The sequence below is a fragment of the Meles meles genome, chromosome 7 (assembly GCF_922984935.1).
Source record: "Meles meles chromosome 7, mMelMel3.1 paternal haplotype, whole genome shotgun sequence".
NCBI classification, from domain to species: Eukaryota; Metazoa; Chordata; class Mammalia; order Carnivora; family Mustelidae; genus Meles; species Meles meles.
This window is the reverse complement of record NC_060072.1, coordinates 118596968-118617974: the sequence shown is the minus strand read 5'-3', so window position 1 is coordinate 118617974 and position 21007 is coordinate 118596968. Positions and strand designations below refer to the sequence as shown.

The window sequence follows — 21007 nt, the reverse complement described above, 5'->3', positions numbered from 1 at the left end:
TTTTGGATACCTTTTATAATTTTTGATACTTTTATAATTTTAATCTTATAAAATTATCATATTTAAAAGCCTGTTTTGAATATATTTCTAGATAATTTAGTAAAAACATTTGTTGTACATGCTTAGTGTATTTAAATTTAGTATTTTTTATCACAGATCTCAAATGTCCCAAATGGAAGCCCACTTGACAAAAGGTAAAACACTAAAAAATATTCTTTTTCTAATCTTTATCAGTTTATATACCTAAATGGCAAAATTCAGTATTCTAAATTCAGTATCATAAAATTCCTTGATTTGTATCTTTGCTTAAATATTGTACTCTTCAAAACTAATTTTAAATAGAAAATGTTTAAAACTTTAGGTGTCAAATATCGACAGACTTGGATGCTGTGAAAATAGAAAATTTTAAGTGAAAAATTTAAACTAAGGACTAGGTATGGTACAAAGCTACTTTCCAAACTCCAACATCCCCCTGTCCTGAGCAGCAATTAAATTTTCAGATAGTGAGAAACTGAACATGATCCATTTCTTGTTAAAGATTTTATTTATTTATTTGAGAGAGAACACAAGTGGGGGGAGGAATAAAGGGAGAGGGAGAAGCAGCCTCCCTGCTGAGCAGGGAGCCAGATTGGGGGTTGGAGGGTTTGATCGAAGGACGCTGAGATCATGACCTGAGCCCAAGGCAGATGCTTAACTGACTGAGCCACTCAGGCACCCCCGAATGTAATGACCCTTTTTTAAAATGACTCTTGTGTGAAAAAAATTTTTATTTATCTTTAGGAAAATACTTATGAGTGGGATATCTTACGTCATCAAGTCATGACCTCAATACATAAAACAACTAACTTAAATTTTTTTTTTGCGTTTCATTTTTGCTTAATCACTTTATGTATATGCATATGCATGCACATAAAATAATTAAGTTGGTTGATTTATCCAATTAAATCTTACAGGTATAAGTGAGTGAGTCTCTTTGATTAAGCTGTTATGATTCACAGACATTTTCACAAACCAGTCAAGAAACAGCCCAAACCAGATAGATCAGTGAAACAGTAAGTTCTGTCAATAAGAGGTAGGTTGATTTTCAATGAGAATAAACTATAGCAGTGTTTCCTTTCATTCACTTGAATTATTGAGAATTCGAATTCAATATACATGAGGCACTTATTCTTTAATTATACATAGCTTAATATATAAAATTTTTAGCTTTGATTGCCACGCAGAGAAGAGGAAAGAATTATCTAGAAATGTGCATTTCTCTGCTTCATTACTATTTTTAATATTTTTGGATTACAGACCCAGATGAATTAGTTAAGAATTAAGTAATAAATGTTGTGATTAAGGGCTAGAAGTTTGGAAAAGGTCCATTTTAATATCTGTAGTGATTATATTTTCAAAAGTATGTTTTTAATGATGCCTGCGTGGCTCAGTCGGTTAAGTGGCTGCCTTTGGTGTAGCTCATGTTCCCAGAGTCCTGGGATCGAGTCCCACATTAGGCTCCCTGCTCAGTGGGGAGTCAGCTTCTCCCTCTCCCGCTGCCTGCTGCTTCATCTGCTTGTGCGCTCACTCTCTGTGTGTAAAAGTATGCTTTTAATATCTCGAGAAGACAGACATTTATTTGTTGCTTTGCAAACTTATTATGGGTAGAGTTCTTGTCATTTATCACTTCACATTGTAATTATATCTGATCATTATTATGAATATTCGAGAAAAGTATTAAATAATAAGTAGTTAAGTAATAAAAGTAATAAAAAGTATTAGTAATTATCTTCAACTTTAATTGGAAATTAACCAGGTTATAAACTATAGAAATAGAAACAAATGAAGCATGATACTCTTATATTCATGTTAGGATTATGGTAGATCATGGGATACTACTATAGTTTTTCTGTGGAAACATCATGAAGTGTAATAGGCTTTGAAAATGCTGGAAAGCTAATAATTTGTCACCGTTACATGAAGTAATAACTTTTCGTAGAAGTTGTTTTAATATTGGACATTTAGTTGCTGCCGCTGAAGTTGATACACTATATTTGTTGAATCTCAGGAAGTAGAAGTATTGGCTTAAACAAAAGTATTTTAAAGAGAATTTGTAGCCTCTATGAAGATAGAGTAAGGCAGTCTCAGTTACTTTCTATGAGTTTTTGGAAAAATCTCATAGATGGGTTGTGATAGTGTTACCATGAGTTACTACTCCTGCCAGCCCCATTCTACTAGGCTGATAAGTCACAGTTAATGAGTAATATTGGGAAGTGGAAGAATGGAAGAAGGATTGGATGGGGACTAATGGACTAAGGATGATAGGGAATATAGGACATCGAGAACAGAAAAAGATAATAGAATGAATATAAAAAAGATCTTCTTAAATGGCTTTTCACCCCATTAGTGTTAATTCATATAATGTTCCCTAACTTCAGGAGGAAGATTATTTCAATTCAGTTTAGTTCAAATAGGAAAATATGAGCTGAATGTCTGTGCTGGGCAAGGCACTTTGCCAGATATTATGAGGAGTATAAAGATGACAGCTGTATTATCCTTGCCCTCAATACATTAAACATTCTAGTAAGTCAGACAAAACATGTGCAAAAATAAGTGCAGTATAAATGCAGAAGATGCATTCTGTAAAAGGTTACCAAGGAGTTACATCAAAAAGAAGGAAAAGTTGTTCCTGGCTGGACTAAGTGTAACAGCATTTAATTTAAGAAAGATAGGTGGGTTGGATTTTAACAGGGAAATATGAGGAACAGGTGTTGCAGGTGGACTGAACAGTCGAAACGAAAACAAGGATGTTTAGAATCTACACAGTGTGTCAGGAAAAGATCAGTAATTTTTTTTTTTTAGTTTAAACTGAGGAAAAAAGGGAGCTATCACATGAATCAGGTTGTTTTAGCTTGATAGATTTTATAGAATTTCCCTTAATAGCTGTAGGTTGAATATTGCTAAATATAATAAAAATCAAACTATTAAGCACATGGCACAATATTATTCATCAAACTTCATTTTGGGTTACTTCTTAGATCCTAATAGAATTTCTGAAATACTTTGGAAAAGTCTCCCAAACCTTCAGAGAGTGGATGGGAGCGAAGTAAGGAGATCCCACCTGAACAGACACATGGTATTGATTACAATAAAGTACATTTTTTTTTGCACTTTGCAACATTTAGTGATTTGTTTTGGTTAGGGAATGAGTTAGTGGCAAATATTTAATCAGACACAATAGATGTTAATAATTTAGTGTTTCACATCAAATATGGTATTAGCTTTTCTTAATGTTTATAGCATTGAAATTTACACTTTTTGGATATGAAAATGTAAACCATTTCTTGGTGTTTTATTTTTAAGAGTTATGCATCCAGCCTACTTCTTTATAAATCTTTTTTTTTCTACAATTCTCCCCCCAACACTGAGCACAAAAACATATACAAAAGAGGAAGTGTATTAATATGTATCCATTTTCCACATAGATTAGATGATTAGCTATTAAATTTATTCATTCATTTATTCCCTAAAGTCAATCATTCAACAAATATTCTCACCTTCCTATGCCAGGTACTCTTTTGAGAATTGGGATTTACTGATAAATAACACAAATAAGTTTTCTTTTCTTGTGATGTTTACATTATAGTGGGGAAAACAGGCAGAAAAACAAGTGAGAATACACGAACAAGATAATTTTAGAGAGTAATAAATGAAGAGAATATTACTACCTTTCTGATAGGGAGTCACGGGGAAGGCTAATTTAGATTGATGGTCAAGAAAGATATTCTGTATCAAGAAAAGGGATTATTTAATTATGCAATAAAAAACTTACAATTTACAGCCTCTTTCCAATTTTTACAAAATAAACTACAAATGGAGATTTACCTTTTTAAAAACCCTAAAGGAGACTTTATGATTTCCTCAATTAATGCTTGTGCAAGAAACACATTACTTGTGGCCCAAGTTATAGACATTAGTTAGATTTTATAGAGGAAACTTTACAAGCTAAGAAACAGTGAAGAGTATAAAAATTCCTGAGCTGTCGTTATTTATGCAGGGAAGTACATCAAATTCACCATGGAAAGTGCACCTGAGGGGGACTTGCTCCTCACATAACCCTACAAAATTACAGGGGCGCCTGGGTGGCTCAGTGGGTTAAAGCCTCTGCCTTCGGCTCAGGTCATGATCTCAGGGTCCTGGGATCGAGCCCCGCATCGGGCTCTCTGCTCCGCAGGGAGCCTGCTTCCTCCTCTCTCTCTGCCTGCCTCTCTGCCTAGTTGTGATTTCTCTCTGTCAAATAAAAAACAACAACAACAAAAAAAAAACCCAAGAAAACAAAATTATAGAGGAATTAGGAGGGATTAGAGAGCACCTAGTTAACCACGCAACAGTGAGAGATTCCCACTTGGGCAATGGCCTTGTTAGAAAAAGGAAGTTACTGGAGGAGTAGGCATTTTGAATGTTAATGTAGTGACATTCAGTGAGAGCTATTTTTCCATTCAACAGTCTTGGTGAGCCAGCTCTGCCAAAACACCAGAAGGGAGAATGGAGAGAACTACCAGGGCCATGCCATAACAGAGATTTCTCTTTCCTCTGTCTACTTCTTGGTCTGGGGTCTCACTAATAGGTCATTCCATTAGCTCCGGCTGACACCTTGTCTTGATCATAACAATTTCTACAGTATTACCTGGGAGAAAGCTGCTAGTTGGGTCCCCTCCTCCCTGGGGTAGGTGTAGGTACAAAACCAGCATAAATAAATAAATTCACACCTTATAAGCTTTACTTTCTGGACTGCCAAAGAAGGCTGTTTTGGATTATCTGTACAATACATGTACAGTGTCTTCGGTAGGAGAGAAATTTATTCATTGTCTCCCTTGATATCCCCCCAAACATTTCCCAAGGTCAGACATGTTCACACCTGACAAACTGAGTTCTGTTATTCCTTCTTGGAGATGAGCCAGCTTGTCATGTTTTTGGAGTGATAAATTCAGCAGGGACCCCAAAGTTACTATTTTTCCCTTAGAAGTCATCTGCAGGATTAGAAGAGGATGTTTGCCAAAGAATCTGAGGCAAAGACAATGTCCATCTTTTAAATGAGCAGTCTGCTTTGCCGTTCATATACTGAGATCAAAGTAGGGAGTAAAAAAAGAATGGAAATATAATATTTATTAAAATAATCTTTTATTTCACTCTTTAGTTCCAAAGTACACTGGAGTTCAACCAATGCAGAGAGGCTCTTGCAGGGTATGGCAGCCTATAACTTATGAACAACGGGAAGCTGGATTGACAAGCATTGTGGAGGTTCTTTTTAAAGAGGTTGGCTCAGATGGCAAGTAGAATAGGCTCACTGGGCAACAGTGACTTCTTTGTCTTTTAGACAAATTCCCTATTAAACATCTAGTTGCTTCATGGTGGGATAGATTGGAGATGGACCCAAGACCATAGTAGACATGAAGATCATACATTCTTGATTGACCTTTTTATATTAGATATTTTCCTTTCAGGTTTGGTTTTTTTAGTTCCCTTTTGTGGGCATATACACATTAAAAAAATAGGATTGAGTTTTTTACTAAGTTGCTCTACCTATTTCCTTGGGTAGGGGGTGTCTCAGAAAAGTATCTGTATTTAATAGTTTTGTCCTGGGTGGCCTAATAGCCTGGCCATGTAACTGGGCCATTAGCAATGGCTCATGAGTGTTCACAAAAGTATAATTCAATCTAAGAGTGTGCTCTGTGGCTATGAAAAGTGCCTGAAATTCACCTAATTTTGAAGAATGTCCAAATCTTTTGAATCTTAACAACTCACCGTTATTCTGGTGGACAAATGTAGTATCTCAATAGATTTTATGACTTTTGAGAGAAACTCTTGGAATCATACTTTCTTGTCAGGTGGCATATCTTGTAGGCAAGCGTCTTACTAAGTCAATGGTTTGGTGTCCAGTACACAGACATATTTTATTAATTTGACCAAGGTCCTAAGGACAAGGATTGGCCCTTGATTGGATGTAAGTCAGTTCCTTTTTCAAGAGAATTTTCTGGGCTTGTACCACCTTATGAAACTGGTTTAGACAAGATCCATTATGGGGACAGGAACGTTTGTTTGAAAAGTGAGAAAATCTGCCCCCGTAAGGCCCAATAATAGGCCAAGAGCCTCTGATAGTTAGCAGTGGGGAAAAGGAATGAATTTCAAAATCCCAGGAACTGACAAATAATTTGAAGTATTGTCAAAATCTCCATTCAGCAAAAGTTAGTTTACATGTCATGTACCTATAATCTGGTGAGTCTAAAGAATATGGCAGATATAGTTAAAACTTGTTTTTGTGATGCCTGCAATTTTTCCATAGCTTCTTGATGTAAGAGCTTCCTTTTAAAATTAGTTATGTTGATACAGATGCTTTGAAGAGTCACTAAGGTATAGATGTGATGTCTTCAGTACTTAAGGAAGAAAGTCCTTTGTGGTTGGGGCCTGCAGAGCTAATAAATTTTCTTGTGAAGTATGTAGAGTATTTATTTTTGGTATTGTCCAAATAATGATCCCCTTCCCAAAATTTATTTGAACAACAGGGCCCTGGATTGTGTTTTCATTTAAAATTATCTTTAATGAGATGTGCCTAGAAAATAAGCATACTTCTTCAGTGTTGACCACTGTCTTCAATATACTAGAATGTCTGGAAATTGCTAACAGTTCATGTTGTGTTGGCCTTTTTTTTTTTTTTTTAAGGTTTTCTTTATTTGAGAGAGAGAGAGGATAAGCAGGGATATCTGGAGAAGACTCCCCACTGAATGAGGAACCTGATGATGGCCTGGATCCCAGGACACCAGGATTAGGACCTTAGCCCAAGACAGATTCTTAACTGAACCACCCAGTGCCCCATTGTTTCATTTGGAATATCCAAAGAATTTAAATTCCAAGTCACCCTTGGCAGCAAAATCCCATTAATACTTATTCTTTGTAGCTTCCCCTGATTAGGATGATCCCTCTAGCTTTTATGAAATTAAAACATACAGCATTTCACATCAATTTTTGTCATATATCCAGATGAAGTAGTTACAAAATACAAAGCCATTTAAAAAATTCTTTTTACTTATTGCAAATCCATGCTAGCAATACATTTAGCATTTATAAGGTTAACATTAGAGCTGCAGGGAGAGCCTAGCTGGAATTCAAGAAGAGAGCGATGCTATAGCAGTAGCAGATCTAGGTGAAGAAAAGACTAGAGTTTTCCCCACCCAACATTATCCCCCTTTAACCCTCACCTCCACCTTTTTCCCCCTTTGATTTATTTAAAGCTTTGTTCTGGCACTAGGAACTGATTTAAACTTTTCCTCTTCTACCTGGAAGAAAGAGTAACTACAAACTAGTTTTTATAGCCTTTGGTACATCCAAAGCCCACATTTGGGTATTTTTAGGTGCTTTATCTTTCCACTTGGTAGGGAGAACAAGAATCCGAGATATCACCTAGGCTGCATCTTTTCCCCTCATTTCACCAGAAAAGCAGCCAGGGGATCCAGCAGACCAATTTTCTTGGGGCTGAATATATCATTTTCAAATTCCGTAGGTAACTTTTACCTCTCAGCTGCTATTTCGTAACATAGTGACTCCACAGCCACCCAAAGTTCATTGTATTCCATCCCAACCTTTCATAGCTCCTTTCCCCAAACAGTGCTTTCATCATATTTTAGTGAGTCCAGGGGCCATTTTAGTGAATCCCACTTCTGATGACAACTGTGTTGGAGGTTCCCAAGAACTAGGTACAGTGATTTACTAGTTTTACTTAATGGACTCAGCACATAGTCATTATCATGATATTATAGCAAAAGGATAAGAAGCAAAATCAGCAAAGGGAAAAGGTATATGGAGCAAAGTTTAGAAGACACTGGGTATAAGCATCCAAGAGTCCTCTCTTTCTGACAGTACATGAAATGATGTCTACCAGGTAAGCTCATTAGAAACTTAGTACCCAGGTTTTTTACTGGTGGCAGGTCATACAGACATCCGGTTCCTACCATGTACCAAAAATCCACATTCCCATGAGGAAAGCAGGTGTTCAGCATGAACCACATTATTTGTGCAGTTTGGGCACAATGACCTATCCTACTATCCTGCTAGGGATAGTAGGAACCCTGGCAACTTCCTAGATGCCAGCCATGGGCCAACTTTGTAATAGGCCTATTTAAGGATAAAAATCTCAGTCCTGCTATGTTAATTCCTTTTTACATACAATGTAATATTGAGTAGTACATTTAGAATGCTTGATGTCTCACTCTCTGGAGAGACAGAATGGACAGGGCTCCATCTCAGTTTGTCCTACTTGTGTAACTGTTAAGATCATTTCAAATTTTGTATCAGCCTGATAGTGGTTTTCCTCCCTCTGTTGCAAGAGATTCCAACCATAAAATCTCTTATCCATCCAATTTTCTTAAGTCCTTTTTAGGCTTTAATATTGACCTGTTAACTTTCAGTCACAATTTCTCTAGGCTTTTCTGACCCAGCCTCTTTAACTTTCCTTGAGTAAATAAGATGCTGTAACTGCCTAGTTATAAGCTTATTGCTGCAGATTTTTCTTTTGTAGCAAATCTCCAGATTTCTTTTTTAAAAAAATATTATTAACATAAAATATATTATTTGTTGCAGGGGTACATGTCTTTGATTCATCAGTCTTACACAATTTACACTGCTTATCATAGCACATACTCTTCCCCAGTGCCCATCACACAGCCACTCCATCCCTCCGATGCCCATCCACTCCAGCAACCCTCAGTTTGTTTCCCAAAATCAAGAGTCTCTTATGGTTTGTCTCCCTCTCTGGTTTCTTCTTGTTTCATTTTTCCTCCCTTTGCCTATGATCCTCTGCCTTGTTTTTCAAATTCTACATATCAGTAAGATCATATGATAATTGTCTTTATTTTTATGATATCACGCATATATTTATTATTTATTTATTTTTAAAATTTTATTTTTTCAGTGTTCCAAGATTCATTCTTTATGCACCACACCTAGTGCTCCATGCAGTATCTGCCCTCCTTAATACTCACAACCAGGTTCACCTGTCCCCTCACCCCCTCCCTTCCAAAACCCTCAGTTTGTTTCTCAGAGTCCATAGTCTCTCATGGTTCCTCTCCTCCTCTGATTTCCCTCAATTCACTTTTTCATTCCTTTGCCTAATGTCCTCCATGTTATTACTTATGTTCCACAAGTAAGTAAAACCATATGATAATTGACTGTCTCTGCTTGACTTATTTCATTCAGCATAATCTCCTCCAGTCCCATCCATGTTGATACAAAAGTTGGGTATTCATCCTTTCTGATGGAGGCATAATATTCCATTGCATATATGAACCATATCTTCTTTATCCATTCGTCTGTCGAAGGGCATCTCGGTTCTTTCCACCTGGAGAGAGAAAGAGCTTCCAAGACTGGCAAGGTTTAAAAGAATATGTTGACCACCAAGTCAGCACTACAAGAAATATTAAGGGGGGGTTCTATTAAAGAAGAAAGAACCCAAGAGTGACATGACATATATATCATCTGCAAAGAGTGAGAGTTTGACTTCCTTTTGCCGATTTGGATGCTTTTTATTTCTTTTTGTCTGATTGCTGAGGCAAGGACTTCTAGTCCAGCAGTGGTGATAGTAGACATCCCTGCCATGTTCCTGACCTTAGGGTAAAGGCTCTCAGTTTTCCCCCATTGAGAATGATATCTGCTGTGTGTTTTTCATAGATGGATTTTATGATATTGAGTTATGTTCCCTCTATCCCTACACTGTGGAGAGTTTAATCAGGAAATGATGCTGTACTTTTTCAAATGCTTTTTCTGCATTTATTGAGAGAATCATATGGTTCTTGCCCTTTCTTAAAGTATTGTATCACATTGATTGATTTGCGGGATATTGAAACAACTTTGCAGCCCAGGGATAAATCCCACTTGGTTATGGTCAATAATCCTTTTAATGTACTGAAGGATTCTATTGGCTAGTATTTGGTGAGAATTTTTGCATCATGTTCATCAGGGTTATTGGTCTGTAATTCTCCTTTTTGGTGGGGTCTTTTTCTGGCTTTCTGATCAAGCATGCTGGCCTCATAAAATGAGTTTCAAAGTTTTCCTTCCATTTCTATTTTTTTGGAGAGAGAGAATAGGTATTCTTCTTTAAATGTTTGGTAGAATTCCCCTGGGAAGCCATCTGGCTGTGGGCTCTTGTTTGTAGGGAGAATTTTGATGACTGCTTCAATTTCCTTGCTTGTTATAGATCTGTTTAGGTTTTCTATTTCTTTCTGGTTCAGTCTTGGTAGTTTGTACTCTCTAAGAATGCATCCATTTCTTCCAGATTGTCTAATTTGTTGGCATATATTTCTAATAATGTGTTCTTATAATTGTTTGTATTTCTTCGGTGTTGATTGTGATCTCTCCTCTTTCATTCATGATTTTATTTATTTATTCCCTTTTCTTTTTGGTAATTCTGGCCAGGAGTTTATCAGTCTTATTAATTCTTTCAAAGAACCAGCTCCTTGTTTCATGATCTTTCTGTTCTTTTGGTTTCTATTTCATTAATTTCTGCTCTGATCTTTATGGTTTCTCTTATCCTGCTGGGTTTAGGCTTTTTTAGCTGTTCTTTGTCTAGCTCCTTTAGGCCTTTGTGTGGACATATATATTCTTTTCTCTTGGGTAAATTATTTGCTGGGGGAAGCCACTGTGTCGTATGGTGAGTCTGTATGTAGCATCTTAAGCTTCCAACTTGTTTCTGTTGTTGATAAATTGGACTTCACTACAGCGTAAAGGGGCTCACTATAATAAGATGCGACTAGACCACGGAGCACAGATAGGGATGTGGAGTGTAAAATGGTAGAGCCACTCTGGGAAAAGTTCTGGCAATTTCTTACAGAATTAAGTACCTACCTACCTTGTGAGTCAGTAATTCTACTCTTAGGTATTTAGCCATGTCTGAAAAGGACTTGTACAAAAATGTTTACAACAACTTTGTTCATGGGGCACCTGGGTGGCTCAGTGGGTTAAGCCTCTGCCTTCGGCTCAGGTCATGATCTCAGGGTCCTGGAATCGAGCCCCACATTGGGCTCTCTGCTTGGTGGGGAGTCTGCTTCCCACTCCCCCCCCCGCCTACTTGTGATCTCTGTCAAATGAATAAATAAAATCTTAAAAAACACCCCCAAAACATGGGGAGATGGAGAGGAGAGGGAGTTGAGGGAAACTGGAAGGGGAAATGAACCATGAGAGACTATGGACTCTGAAAAATAACCAGAGGGTTTTGAAGGGGCGGGGTGGGGGGGAGGTTGAGGAACCAGGTGGTGGGTAATAGGGAGGACACCTACTTCATGGAGCACTGGGTGTGATGCCAAAACAATGAACACTGTTATGCTGTAAATAAACAAATAAACGAATAACAAACAAACAAACAAAAAAACACCCCCCAAAATTTTTTTTCTGCTTTTTTGAGAGAGGCTCGGATGGCTATGTATTTCCCTCTTAGGACTTCTTTTGCTGCATCCCAAAGGTTCGGAACAGCTGTATTTTCATTTTCCTTTGTTTCCATGAATTTTGAAATTCTTCAATTTCAGATTGACCCATTCATTCTTTATTAGGATGCTCTCTAGCCTCCATGGATCTGCGTTCTTTCCAACTTTCCTGTTTTGATTGAGTTCGAGTTTCAAAGTATTGTAGTCTGAAAATATGCAGGGAATGATCCCAATCTTTTGGTACCAGTTGAGAGCTGATTTGTGACCCAGGATGTGATCTATTCTGGAGAATGTTCCATGTGCACTAGAAAAGAATGTGTATTCTTTGGCTTTCAGATGGAATGTTCTGAATATATCTGTGAAGTCCATCTGATCCAGTGTGTCATTTAAAACCCTTATTTCCTTGTTACTCTTTTGATTAGATGATCTGTCCGTTTCAGTGAGGGGGGTTTTAAAGTCCCCTACTATTATTGTATTATGTTGATGTGTTTCTTTCTTTTATTTTATTATTAATTGGTTTATATAATTGGTTGCTCCCATTGTTAGTGGTATAAATATTTATAATTTTTAGATCTTGTTGGATAGACCCTTATGTATGATATAGTGTCCTTCCTCATCTCTTATTGCAGTTTTTGGTTTAAAATCAAATTTGTCTAATGTAAGGATTGCCACCCCAGCTTTCTTTTGATGTCCATTAGCATAATAAATGTTCTCCATCCCTCACTTTAAATCTGGAGTTGTCTTTGGGTCTAAAATGGGTCTCTTGCAGACAGCCTATCAATGGGTGTTACTTTTTTATCCAATCTGATACCCTGAGTCTTTTGGGGCATTTTACCCATTTACATTCAGGGTAACTATTGAAAACTATGAATTTAGTGCCATTGTATTGCCTGTAATGTGACTGTTACTGTATATTGTCTCTGCTCCTTTCTGGTCTATGTTAGTTTTGAGTTCTCTCTTTACTTAGTGGACCCCTTTTAATATGTTTTGTAGGGCTGGTTTGGTGATTGGAAGTTCTTTCAGTTTGTTTGTCTTGGAAGCTTTTTATCTCATCTTGTTTTCAGTGGCAGCCTATCTGGATAAAGTGTTCTTGGCTGCATATTTTTCTCATTTAGTACCCAGAATATATCATGCCAGTCCTTTCTGGCCTGGCACATCTCTGTGGATATGGGTCTGCTGCCAATCTAATATTTCTACCATTGTAGGTTAGACCTCTTGTTCCAATCTGCTGTCAGGATTTCCTCTTTGTCTCTGAGATTTGTTAAGTTTTACTATTAGATGTCAGGGCATTGACGTGTTTTTTTGTTGTTGTTTTTGAGGGGGGTTCTCCGTGCCTCCTGCATTTTGATGCTTGTTTTCTTCCCCAAATTAGGGAAGTTCTCTGCTATAATTTGTTCCAATATACCTTCCCCCCCTTCTTCTTCTGGGATCCCAATTATTCTAATATTGTTTTGCTTTATGGTATCACTTATCTCTCAGATTCTCCCCTCATGATCTAGAAATTGTTTCTCTCTCTTTTTCTCAGCTTCTTTATTCTCCATCTTTTGGTCTTTTATTTCACTAATTCTGTTTTCTGCCTCATTTATCCTAGCAGTTAGAGCCTCCATTTTTTATTGTACCTCATTAATATCCCTTTTAATTTTGACTTGGTTAGATTTTATATCTCCAGAAAGGGATGCTGTAGTATCTTCTGTGTTTTTCAAGTCCAGTTAGTATCTTTATAATCATTACTCTGAACTCTAGTTCTGACATCTTACTAATGTCCATATTGATTAGGTCCCTAGCAGTCAGTACTGCCTCTTGTTTTTTTTTTTTTTTGAGGTGAGTTTTTCCATTTTGTCATTTTGTTGAGAGAACAGATGAATGAGAGAACAAAATGCTAAAAGTTTTGATATATACACTATACATACACTAGATAAATCAGAAGAAATGGAATATAATAAATATTAGTGTAATATAATTATAATATAATAAGAAATATATTATAAAGATACTTACATATAAGTATATATATGCTTATATAAATATAAATATATATTAAATATAAATATACACTAAATGAATCACCAAAGAAATATAGACTAAACAAATAAGAAGAGACCTGAAACTGGAGTGAAAAGAAAAAAGAAAAAGGAAACAAACAAAAAGAATATGATCAGGCTGGTGAATAGAACAGAGCCAAACCCTAGATTTTGGGTATATTTTGATCTGTTAGGAGAAAACGCTTCCCAAAATTTTAAAGAAAGAAAAACATACATGCTCAAAAAGTAAGGTTAAATACAAGGAAGGACTAAAATATGACTCTAATAAAGAAAATTTTAAAAGATTTTTGAAAGAGGAATTGATAAGAAATTGGTTGAAAAAGAAAAGAATAATTAAAAATTAAATTTAAAAAATTAAATTTGAATGACTAAAGAATCATGGGGGAAAGAAGCCATGAATTCTATGTGCTATATTCCCCTTGTGCTGGAGTTTTGCAGTTCTCATTGATAGGTAAACTTGATCTTGGCTGGATGTTTTTGGTGATCTTTTGGGGGAGGGACAGTTGCATTGATTCTCAAATGTCTTTGTGCTTGGCAGAATCGCACTACCATTCCTGGGGCCAAGCTCAGTAATCTGCTCCAGTTTGCTTTCTGTAGCTTTTGTTCCCTGAAGGCTTTCTGCACAGCTTTGGAGGATGAGAATGAAAATGGTGGCTTCCCAATCCCTCACCCTGGGGCATACAGGAGCAGAGAGCTGGGGACTCCACTCCTCAGTGCACGCCCAGAGAAAAGCAGTCAATCACTTATGTCTCCCTGGTCTCTGGCCACACTCTGTGCTCATCTGGCCTGTGCCTGAGCATTTCTATCTCTGTCGAATGGCCCAATTTGGAGACTCCAAACCCAGCAGATTTCTGTGGAGCACTCCTATACTGGTCTTCCCCGGGACAGGAAGGGGAGTCTTCCTGGTTCTGCTACTTGTTGTTTTCCTGCTCAAAGAGCAGTGGCCCACCTGTGCCATGGATCACAGTTTATGACAATCCTGAGCTGAGAGCCCAATCCTGGGCTCACTGTTTGCAGCCAGATTTCCTGCTCTGATTCCTGGGAGCTTTGCTGTACTTGGGCACCCCTGTCTTCCTGTGACCCCAAGGATCCTGAGACCATACTGTCCCAGCGAGGGTTCCATCACCCTCTTAACTACCACAGTGACATCTTTCACCAGAGCAGACTTCTAAAAGTTCTGACTTTGTGCTCCACTGTTCTGTCATTTGCTTGTAGCCGGTTGACAGAGCCTGCCCCCTCTGTAGTCTGTCTTCCTATATGTCACCTCAGATTCACTTCTCCACACGTCCTACCTTCCAGAAAGTGGTTGCTTTTCTGTTCATAGAGTTGCTGCTATTCTTTTCTTCATTTTCCAGTTGAGTTAGTAGGTGTTTAGAATGGTTTTTTAGTTATCTAGCTGAATTCCTGGGACCAGGTGAAATTTGGGTCTCCTATTCCTCCACCATCTTGGGCTCCTCCCTACTCCAGGATTTCTAGGAAATCTTCCCTGTTCAGGGCTTTGGTGATCTATGTACTATGCAGCTATCCTACCTACTTGGAGGTTGTGGTATCCCTTTTCTCTGAGGCTACCTGGGCTCTAGTCATTCTAGTTTGGCTAAGTAATTTGCCTCTCTGGGGCTTTTGTAACTATATAACATCATCACTGAGAAACAGTCCATTCCAACCCAATAGTTTGTCTGATGTGAGGCTTCCAGTGGGTTTATTTTCTACTTCCTTGATGGATCAATCTGTTTTCCAAATTTAAAATATCCAGATATATAAAACTAAGTATACAATGTAGGTTGTCATACTACAATAGTATTTATTGAATAAAACTCACAAGCAGAGTAGAAGCAGAACACATGTAATATTCTAAGCTCTCATTTTGCACAAGGAATGTTTAGGCTAGAGACAACTTGATGGGTAATGGAAAGTGCTCTAGGGGAAGGGTCCAATTCACATACTAGTATATATATTTATAGAGAAATTGAGAGGGGTACAGAGAAAAATAGATGATTCTCTAACTGTGAAACTCCTTGATGAAGGAGAAGTAGATGTGTTAATAAAAGGGGTGTGGGGGGAGTTCACAGTCCAATATTGCAGGTATCAGTGAAAGATTTTGAGAATTTCTGCCAAGCTACTGAGTGAGGAAAGGGAAATATCTGTCAGGGCCATGCAAGAGAAAATATCTTTATCATCCTCATTAACCAATAATTTGTTTTTCTTTTCTTTTCTTTCTTTCTTTCTTTTTTTTTTTTGTATTCAGTTAGCCACTGTATAGTACATAATTAGTTTTTAATGTAGTGTTCAGTGCTTCATTAGTTAAGTATAACACCCAGTGCTCATCACTGCATATGCCCTCTTCAGTACCCATCACCCTGTTACCCCCTCCCACATTCCCTCCCCTCTGATACTGCCAGATTGTTTCTCGGGGTCCATAGTCTCTCATGGTTCATCTCCCTCTATGATTTTTCCCTCTTTGGATTTCCCTCCCTTCCTATATGGTCCTCTGTGCTATTGCTTATGTTCTACATATGAGTGAAAACATATGATAATTTTCTTTCTCTACCTGACTTACTTCACTTAACACAGTCCCCTCCAACTCCATCCATGTTGATGCAAATGGTGAGCATTCATCCTTTCTGATGGCTGAATAATATTCCATTGTGTATATGTACCATATCTCCTTTATCCATTCTTCTGTTAAACAGCATCTTGGCTTCTTCCACAGTTTGGCTATTGTGGACATTGCTGCTAGAACATTGGGGTGCAGGTGCCCCTTCTTTTCACTACGTCTGTATTTTTGGGGTAAATACCTAGTAGTGCAACATGAATCCATCAAAATCTTTGAGGAAAACATAGGCTGTAACCTCTTCAACACTGGCCACAGTAACTTCTTTCAAGACATGTCTCCAAAGACAAGTGAAACAAAATAAAAAAAAACTTCTGAGATTTCATTAAGATAAAAAGTTTCTCCACATCAAAAGAAACAGTTAACAAAACTAAGAGGAGGCCCATGGAATGAGAGAAGATATTTGCAAATGACATTACAGATAAAGGGCTGATATCCAAGATCTGTAAAGAACTTCTCAAACTCAACACTCAAGAAATGAATAACCCAGTCAAAAAATAGGCAGAAGATGTGAACAGATACTTCTCCAAAAAGACATACAAATGGCTAAGAGACACATGAAAAAATGCTCAAGATCGCTAGCCATCAGGGAATACAAATCAAAACCACAATGAGATACCACATTATACTAGTTAGAATGACAAAAATGAACAAAACAGGTAACAACAAATGTTGGCAATGATGTGGAGAAAGGGGACCCTCTTGCACTGTTGGTGGGAATTCAAGCTGTACAGCCACTCTGGAAAAAAGTATGGAGGGAATAGAGCTACCCTCTGACCTAGCAATTGCACTACTGGGTATTTATCCCAAAGATACAGACATAGTGAAAATGATTTGTTTTTCTAGTGTTACATTAGTTTTCCTCTTTTGTTTCATATATTTTCCTTATTTTAAAATTTAATTCTTATTTTCAATTATTTCAGTAATAACAATAGCTATTAATTGTAACTAGTCAACATTTTCAGCGTAAGATATATTTACACATTTACAAACTATTTCTAAGTAGTCAACTAGCTTTGCTTTCCCTAGATGAAATAATTCTAAGTATTTTAACATTTAATTTTTCCAGGCTTTTAATCATTTGTATTTTTATTGAATCTTTTCAAATTGTTTTAGTTCCTTTTTAGTTGAGGAACCTAAAACTAATTACCATGAAGAATTTAACCAATGATAATTATAATTTTTAAAACTGTCAAAATATGATAAATTTTGAATGTTAATTTTATATTCATTATATTGAAATTTTCCTGTGAAGTTAATTTCTAGAATCATTTAAGGTTGTACTACACACTTTGAATCTTAGGCCATTTGTTTTCCTTGCATATAGAAATACATCCTACATCTTCTATTACAGATAAGAATATCAAATACATTCTCCTCTATATTTCTGTTGATAATTGTTTAGTGTATATATCAATATTTTGAAGAGAATTTTTTTTCCTAAGGGAGGAGGGACATGCCTTGGGGATTGTGTTGGCAGTTTAGAAAATGGATGGAGTTAATATGGAAAGCTGACAAAAAGTCTTGAAATAGATACAGACAGACAAAACAACTCAGGACAGGTTGGGCAATAATTCAATGGAAATCTTCCATTTTGCATGGATGACAATGCATTAAAAGATCAGAAAGGATGAATACCCAACTTTTGTAGCAACATGGACGGGACTGGAAGAGATTATGCTGAGTGCAATAAGTCAAGCAGAGAGAGTCAAGTATCATATGGTTTCACTTATTTGTGGAGCATAACAAAGAACAGGGAGGACATGGGGAGATGGAGAGGAGAAGGGAGTTGAGGGAAATTGGAAGGGGAGATGAACCATGAGAGACTATGGACTCTGAAAAACAACCTGAGGGTTTTGAGGGGGCGGGGGGTGGGAGGTTGGGGAACCAGGTGGTGAGTAATAGGGAGGGCACGTATTGCATGGAGCACTGGGTGTGGTGCAAAACAATGAATACTGTTACGCTGAAAATAAATAAATAAATTTTTTAAAAAAAGGGTGTTGATGATATGCATAACAGATTGTGCCTTTATTCATATATTTGCTTGGCGAGAAAAGGAGGCAATGCTCAGATCTTCAGATTAACAAATGCTTTTGCAAGCAAGAGATTTATTCTTTATATATAATATATATATAAAGATATATATAAAATCTTTATAAAATATATGAAGGTATATATATATGAAATCTTTGTATATATAAAATATATAAAGATATATATATCTTTGTATCACGTTAGTGATGTTGAAGACTGTCATGTAGAATGCTATTAACATCCTTGTTATTAAACCTGTTGAAATAATGCTCATAAGTATAGTTATACTCTGTGTTTTAACACAGTGATGACTAGAAAGAATCTTAACCAAAAGTGGTTGACAAATGGTGCAAATTTAGCAAGACTTATAAAATATATTTAGGTTGTTTTGGATAATTTACCAAAGAATGGGGATTGGTCAAATCATTATTATTTTCTGTGTGACTATATGCTGACTTTCACAGACTTTCTGTCCTCTTCCTACTTTCTTCTCCTCTTCCCCCTTCTTTTCTTCCTTTCCCTCTTCTTTTATCATTCAAACAAGCATCAGGCCTTTAAGTATGTCTATTTCCATGTCTTAGAGATATCTTTTTGGCTGATGTGAGCTTGAACAGTACAGCTTGTGTACCTTTCTAGCATTTTTCATTCTTGTCCCCCCTCAGCAGAAGTATTATGGTGTTATGCAATGACAGTCCTTTATGGTTGTGGGAGCCAATAAAAGTAGGGAAAGCTTGCATGTGAGAATTTGGTTATAAATAAACTTTGTATCATATTCTTTGTATTGAATTTAAGGTTATGTTCTTGATACTGCTACACATTTTCGCTCATGTTATAATCGGGTCATTTGCCTGTGGAGAATCAAATGATTAATGATATCCCCTAATAAACATTTCAATATCTTTTTTTTTTTTTTTAAAGATTTTATTTATTTATTTGACGGAGAGAGAGATCACAAGCAGGCAGAGAGGCAGGCAGAGAGAGAGGAGGAAGCAGGCTCCCTGTGGAGCAGAGAGCCCGATGCGGGGCTCGATCCCAGGACCCTGAGATCATGACCTGAGCCGAAGGCAGCGGCTTAATCCACTGAGCCACCCAGGCGCCCCAACATTTCAATATCTTTTAAAGTGTTTTTCTTTCTCCTTATACATGGTAATATTAGTGACAGGAGTGGTGATTTGTGTATAGCAGCAGGTATGTTTGTAAAAAAGGATCAATTTATAGTATGTACTTGAACAATTGTTATGCTTCAGTGGCCAAAAAATGACAACACTCCTCTAGGATACATCTTCAAAAATGGTTTCAGGAGAATATTAGACTATTTTATAACAAGTCATTTTACATTCAAATACTTAATAAAACTAATGAGTCATATTTGATGTTGAGATATCATCCTTAATTTAGGACAGGGAGCCACCTATTCTCTTTACTTTAATATTGGAATCCATTTTATAACACTACTAGAAAAGTCTGTCATAAATTATGTCTTTTTATCCATCAATTATCTTACACTTTTGTTCTCAGAATTGTCCTCTATATCCTTCTTTTTATAATCCAAAATTTGGTGTTTGAAATTAATCCTAAAGTAACAGATTAGGATGGGTGATAGTAGTTACATTGTCAAATTTTGTATTTGTGTGGCCAAAATTCAAATTATTTTAGGCACTGCAATAAACCTTAGGCAAATTATACTAACTGGAGTAATAGCTGTATAAAACGAAGAACCATCAAACTCTGTTGCTCTTGATAGAACTAGAAAATCTCTGTTAAATTCTGTAAAACATAGGTAGTTGAATCATTTAAATTATCACCTAAACTTGAATGTTGGCACACACTTACACTGAGACTATGTGGACAAACCATGACATATGGTTACCCTAGTTCTGGAACCCTAATAAGCTGATCCTGCCAACTGGTGAAGAATAAATACTTATCACCTTGAAGAAAACTGACTCAGAGCTTGGAAACTGACTCTTGTGGAAGACAGTGATCTTAATATTAAAACTGCTATAGAGAAATTTTCATTTTTATTTTCATTCTGAAATGAAATTGTGGAAAAATGACTGGAACAAATATGACTAAAGGACATCCTCTAAAACATCTTGTATTCTGCTTTGTCTGACCAAATATTTTTTGTTCTGTGCCTATTATGATCTTGAATAGCTCTTAAGTATTTTTAATGTTACTTAATTCTGTCTATTTTAAATCCCAGAAGACATATTATCTTTGACTTGTTATCTAGCAGCAACTTCATATTTGTATTACCATTAATTAATGAATAATTATGATTGCTTAATATTCTTATAGATTATGAAAATGATTCTTCAATTACAAATAAAAAATTTTCTTCACATAATCTAATACCAAATGTTTTGTAATTCTAAAGCTCAGAGAAGAAAAGAGCTAGGTCTGCTATTTCAAATCTTTCACAGATCCTAAAGTCTCAAGATGGATCTGCTTTTTTAAGGAATTCAAGTGAAGTTTCAGCTGATAAAGACCTATCCCATATACTTCCATTAAAGATCCATGATAAATCATTAACAAGACTAATATCAAAGGAAGAGATTGAAGATTTACTGTCTGCCAAAACATCACTTCAAGAGAATGAAACAGCAACAGCATCATTCATTCCACCTCCTGTTCTTACCAAAAGAAAGCCAATGGGTAGTGACCTTTCAAAGGTAAGATATAGTACAATAATTTGAAAGCTGTTTACCTTGAATTGCTAGACTCTTTTAATATTTTACACAAATGTTAATTAAAACTCAACATTTTCTTATTTAAAGGGAATAAAAAGTTTGCCTTTTAATATAATCTACTTTATATTTAGGATGTTTAAATTAATATTTGAGAATCAGAGTAATATTTTAACAAAAAAT

General features: G+C 36.4%; 1 protein-coding gene across 1 annotated transcript in view; it reads left to right on the top strand.

The window, feature by feature from the left end:
* The window catches only part of CCDC7 (coiled-coil domain containing 7), a 387945-nt gene that overhangs the window by 115564 nt on the left and 251374 nt on the right, over positions 1-21007 (top strand). Inside the window, exon 8 of the mRNA XM_046011852.1 lies at positions 20515-20809. Within this exon, the coding sequence (XP_045867808.1) occupies positions 20515-20809 (295 nt within the window). The remainder of the gene's footprint in view (positions 1-20514; positions 20810-21007) is intronic.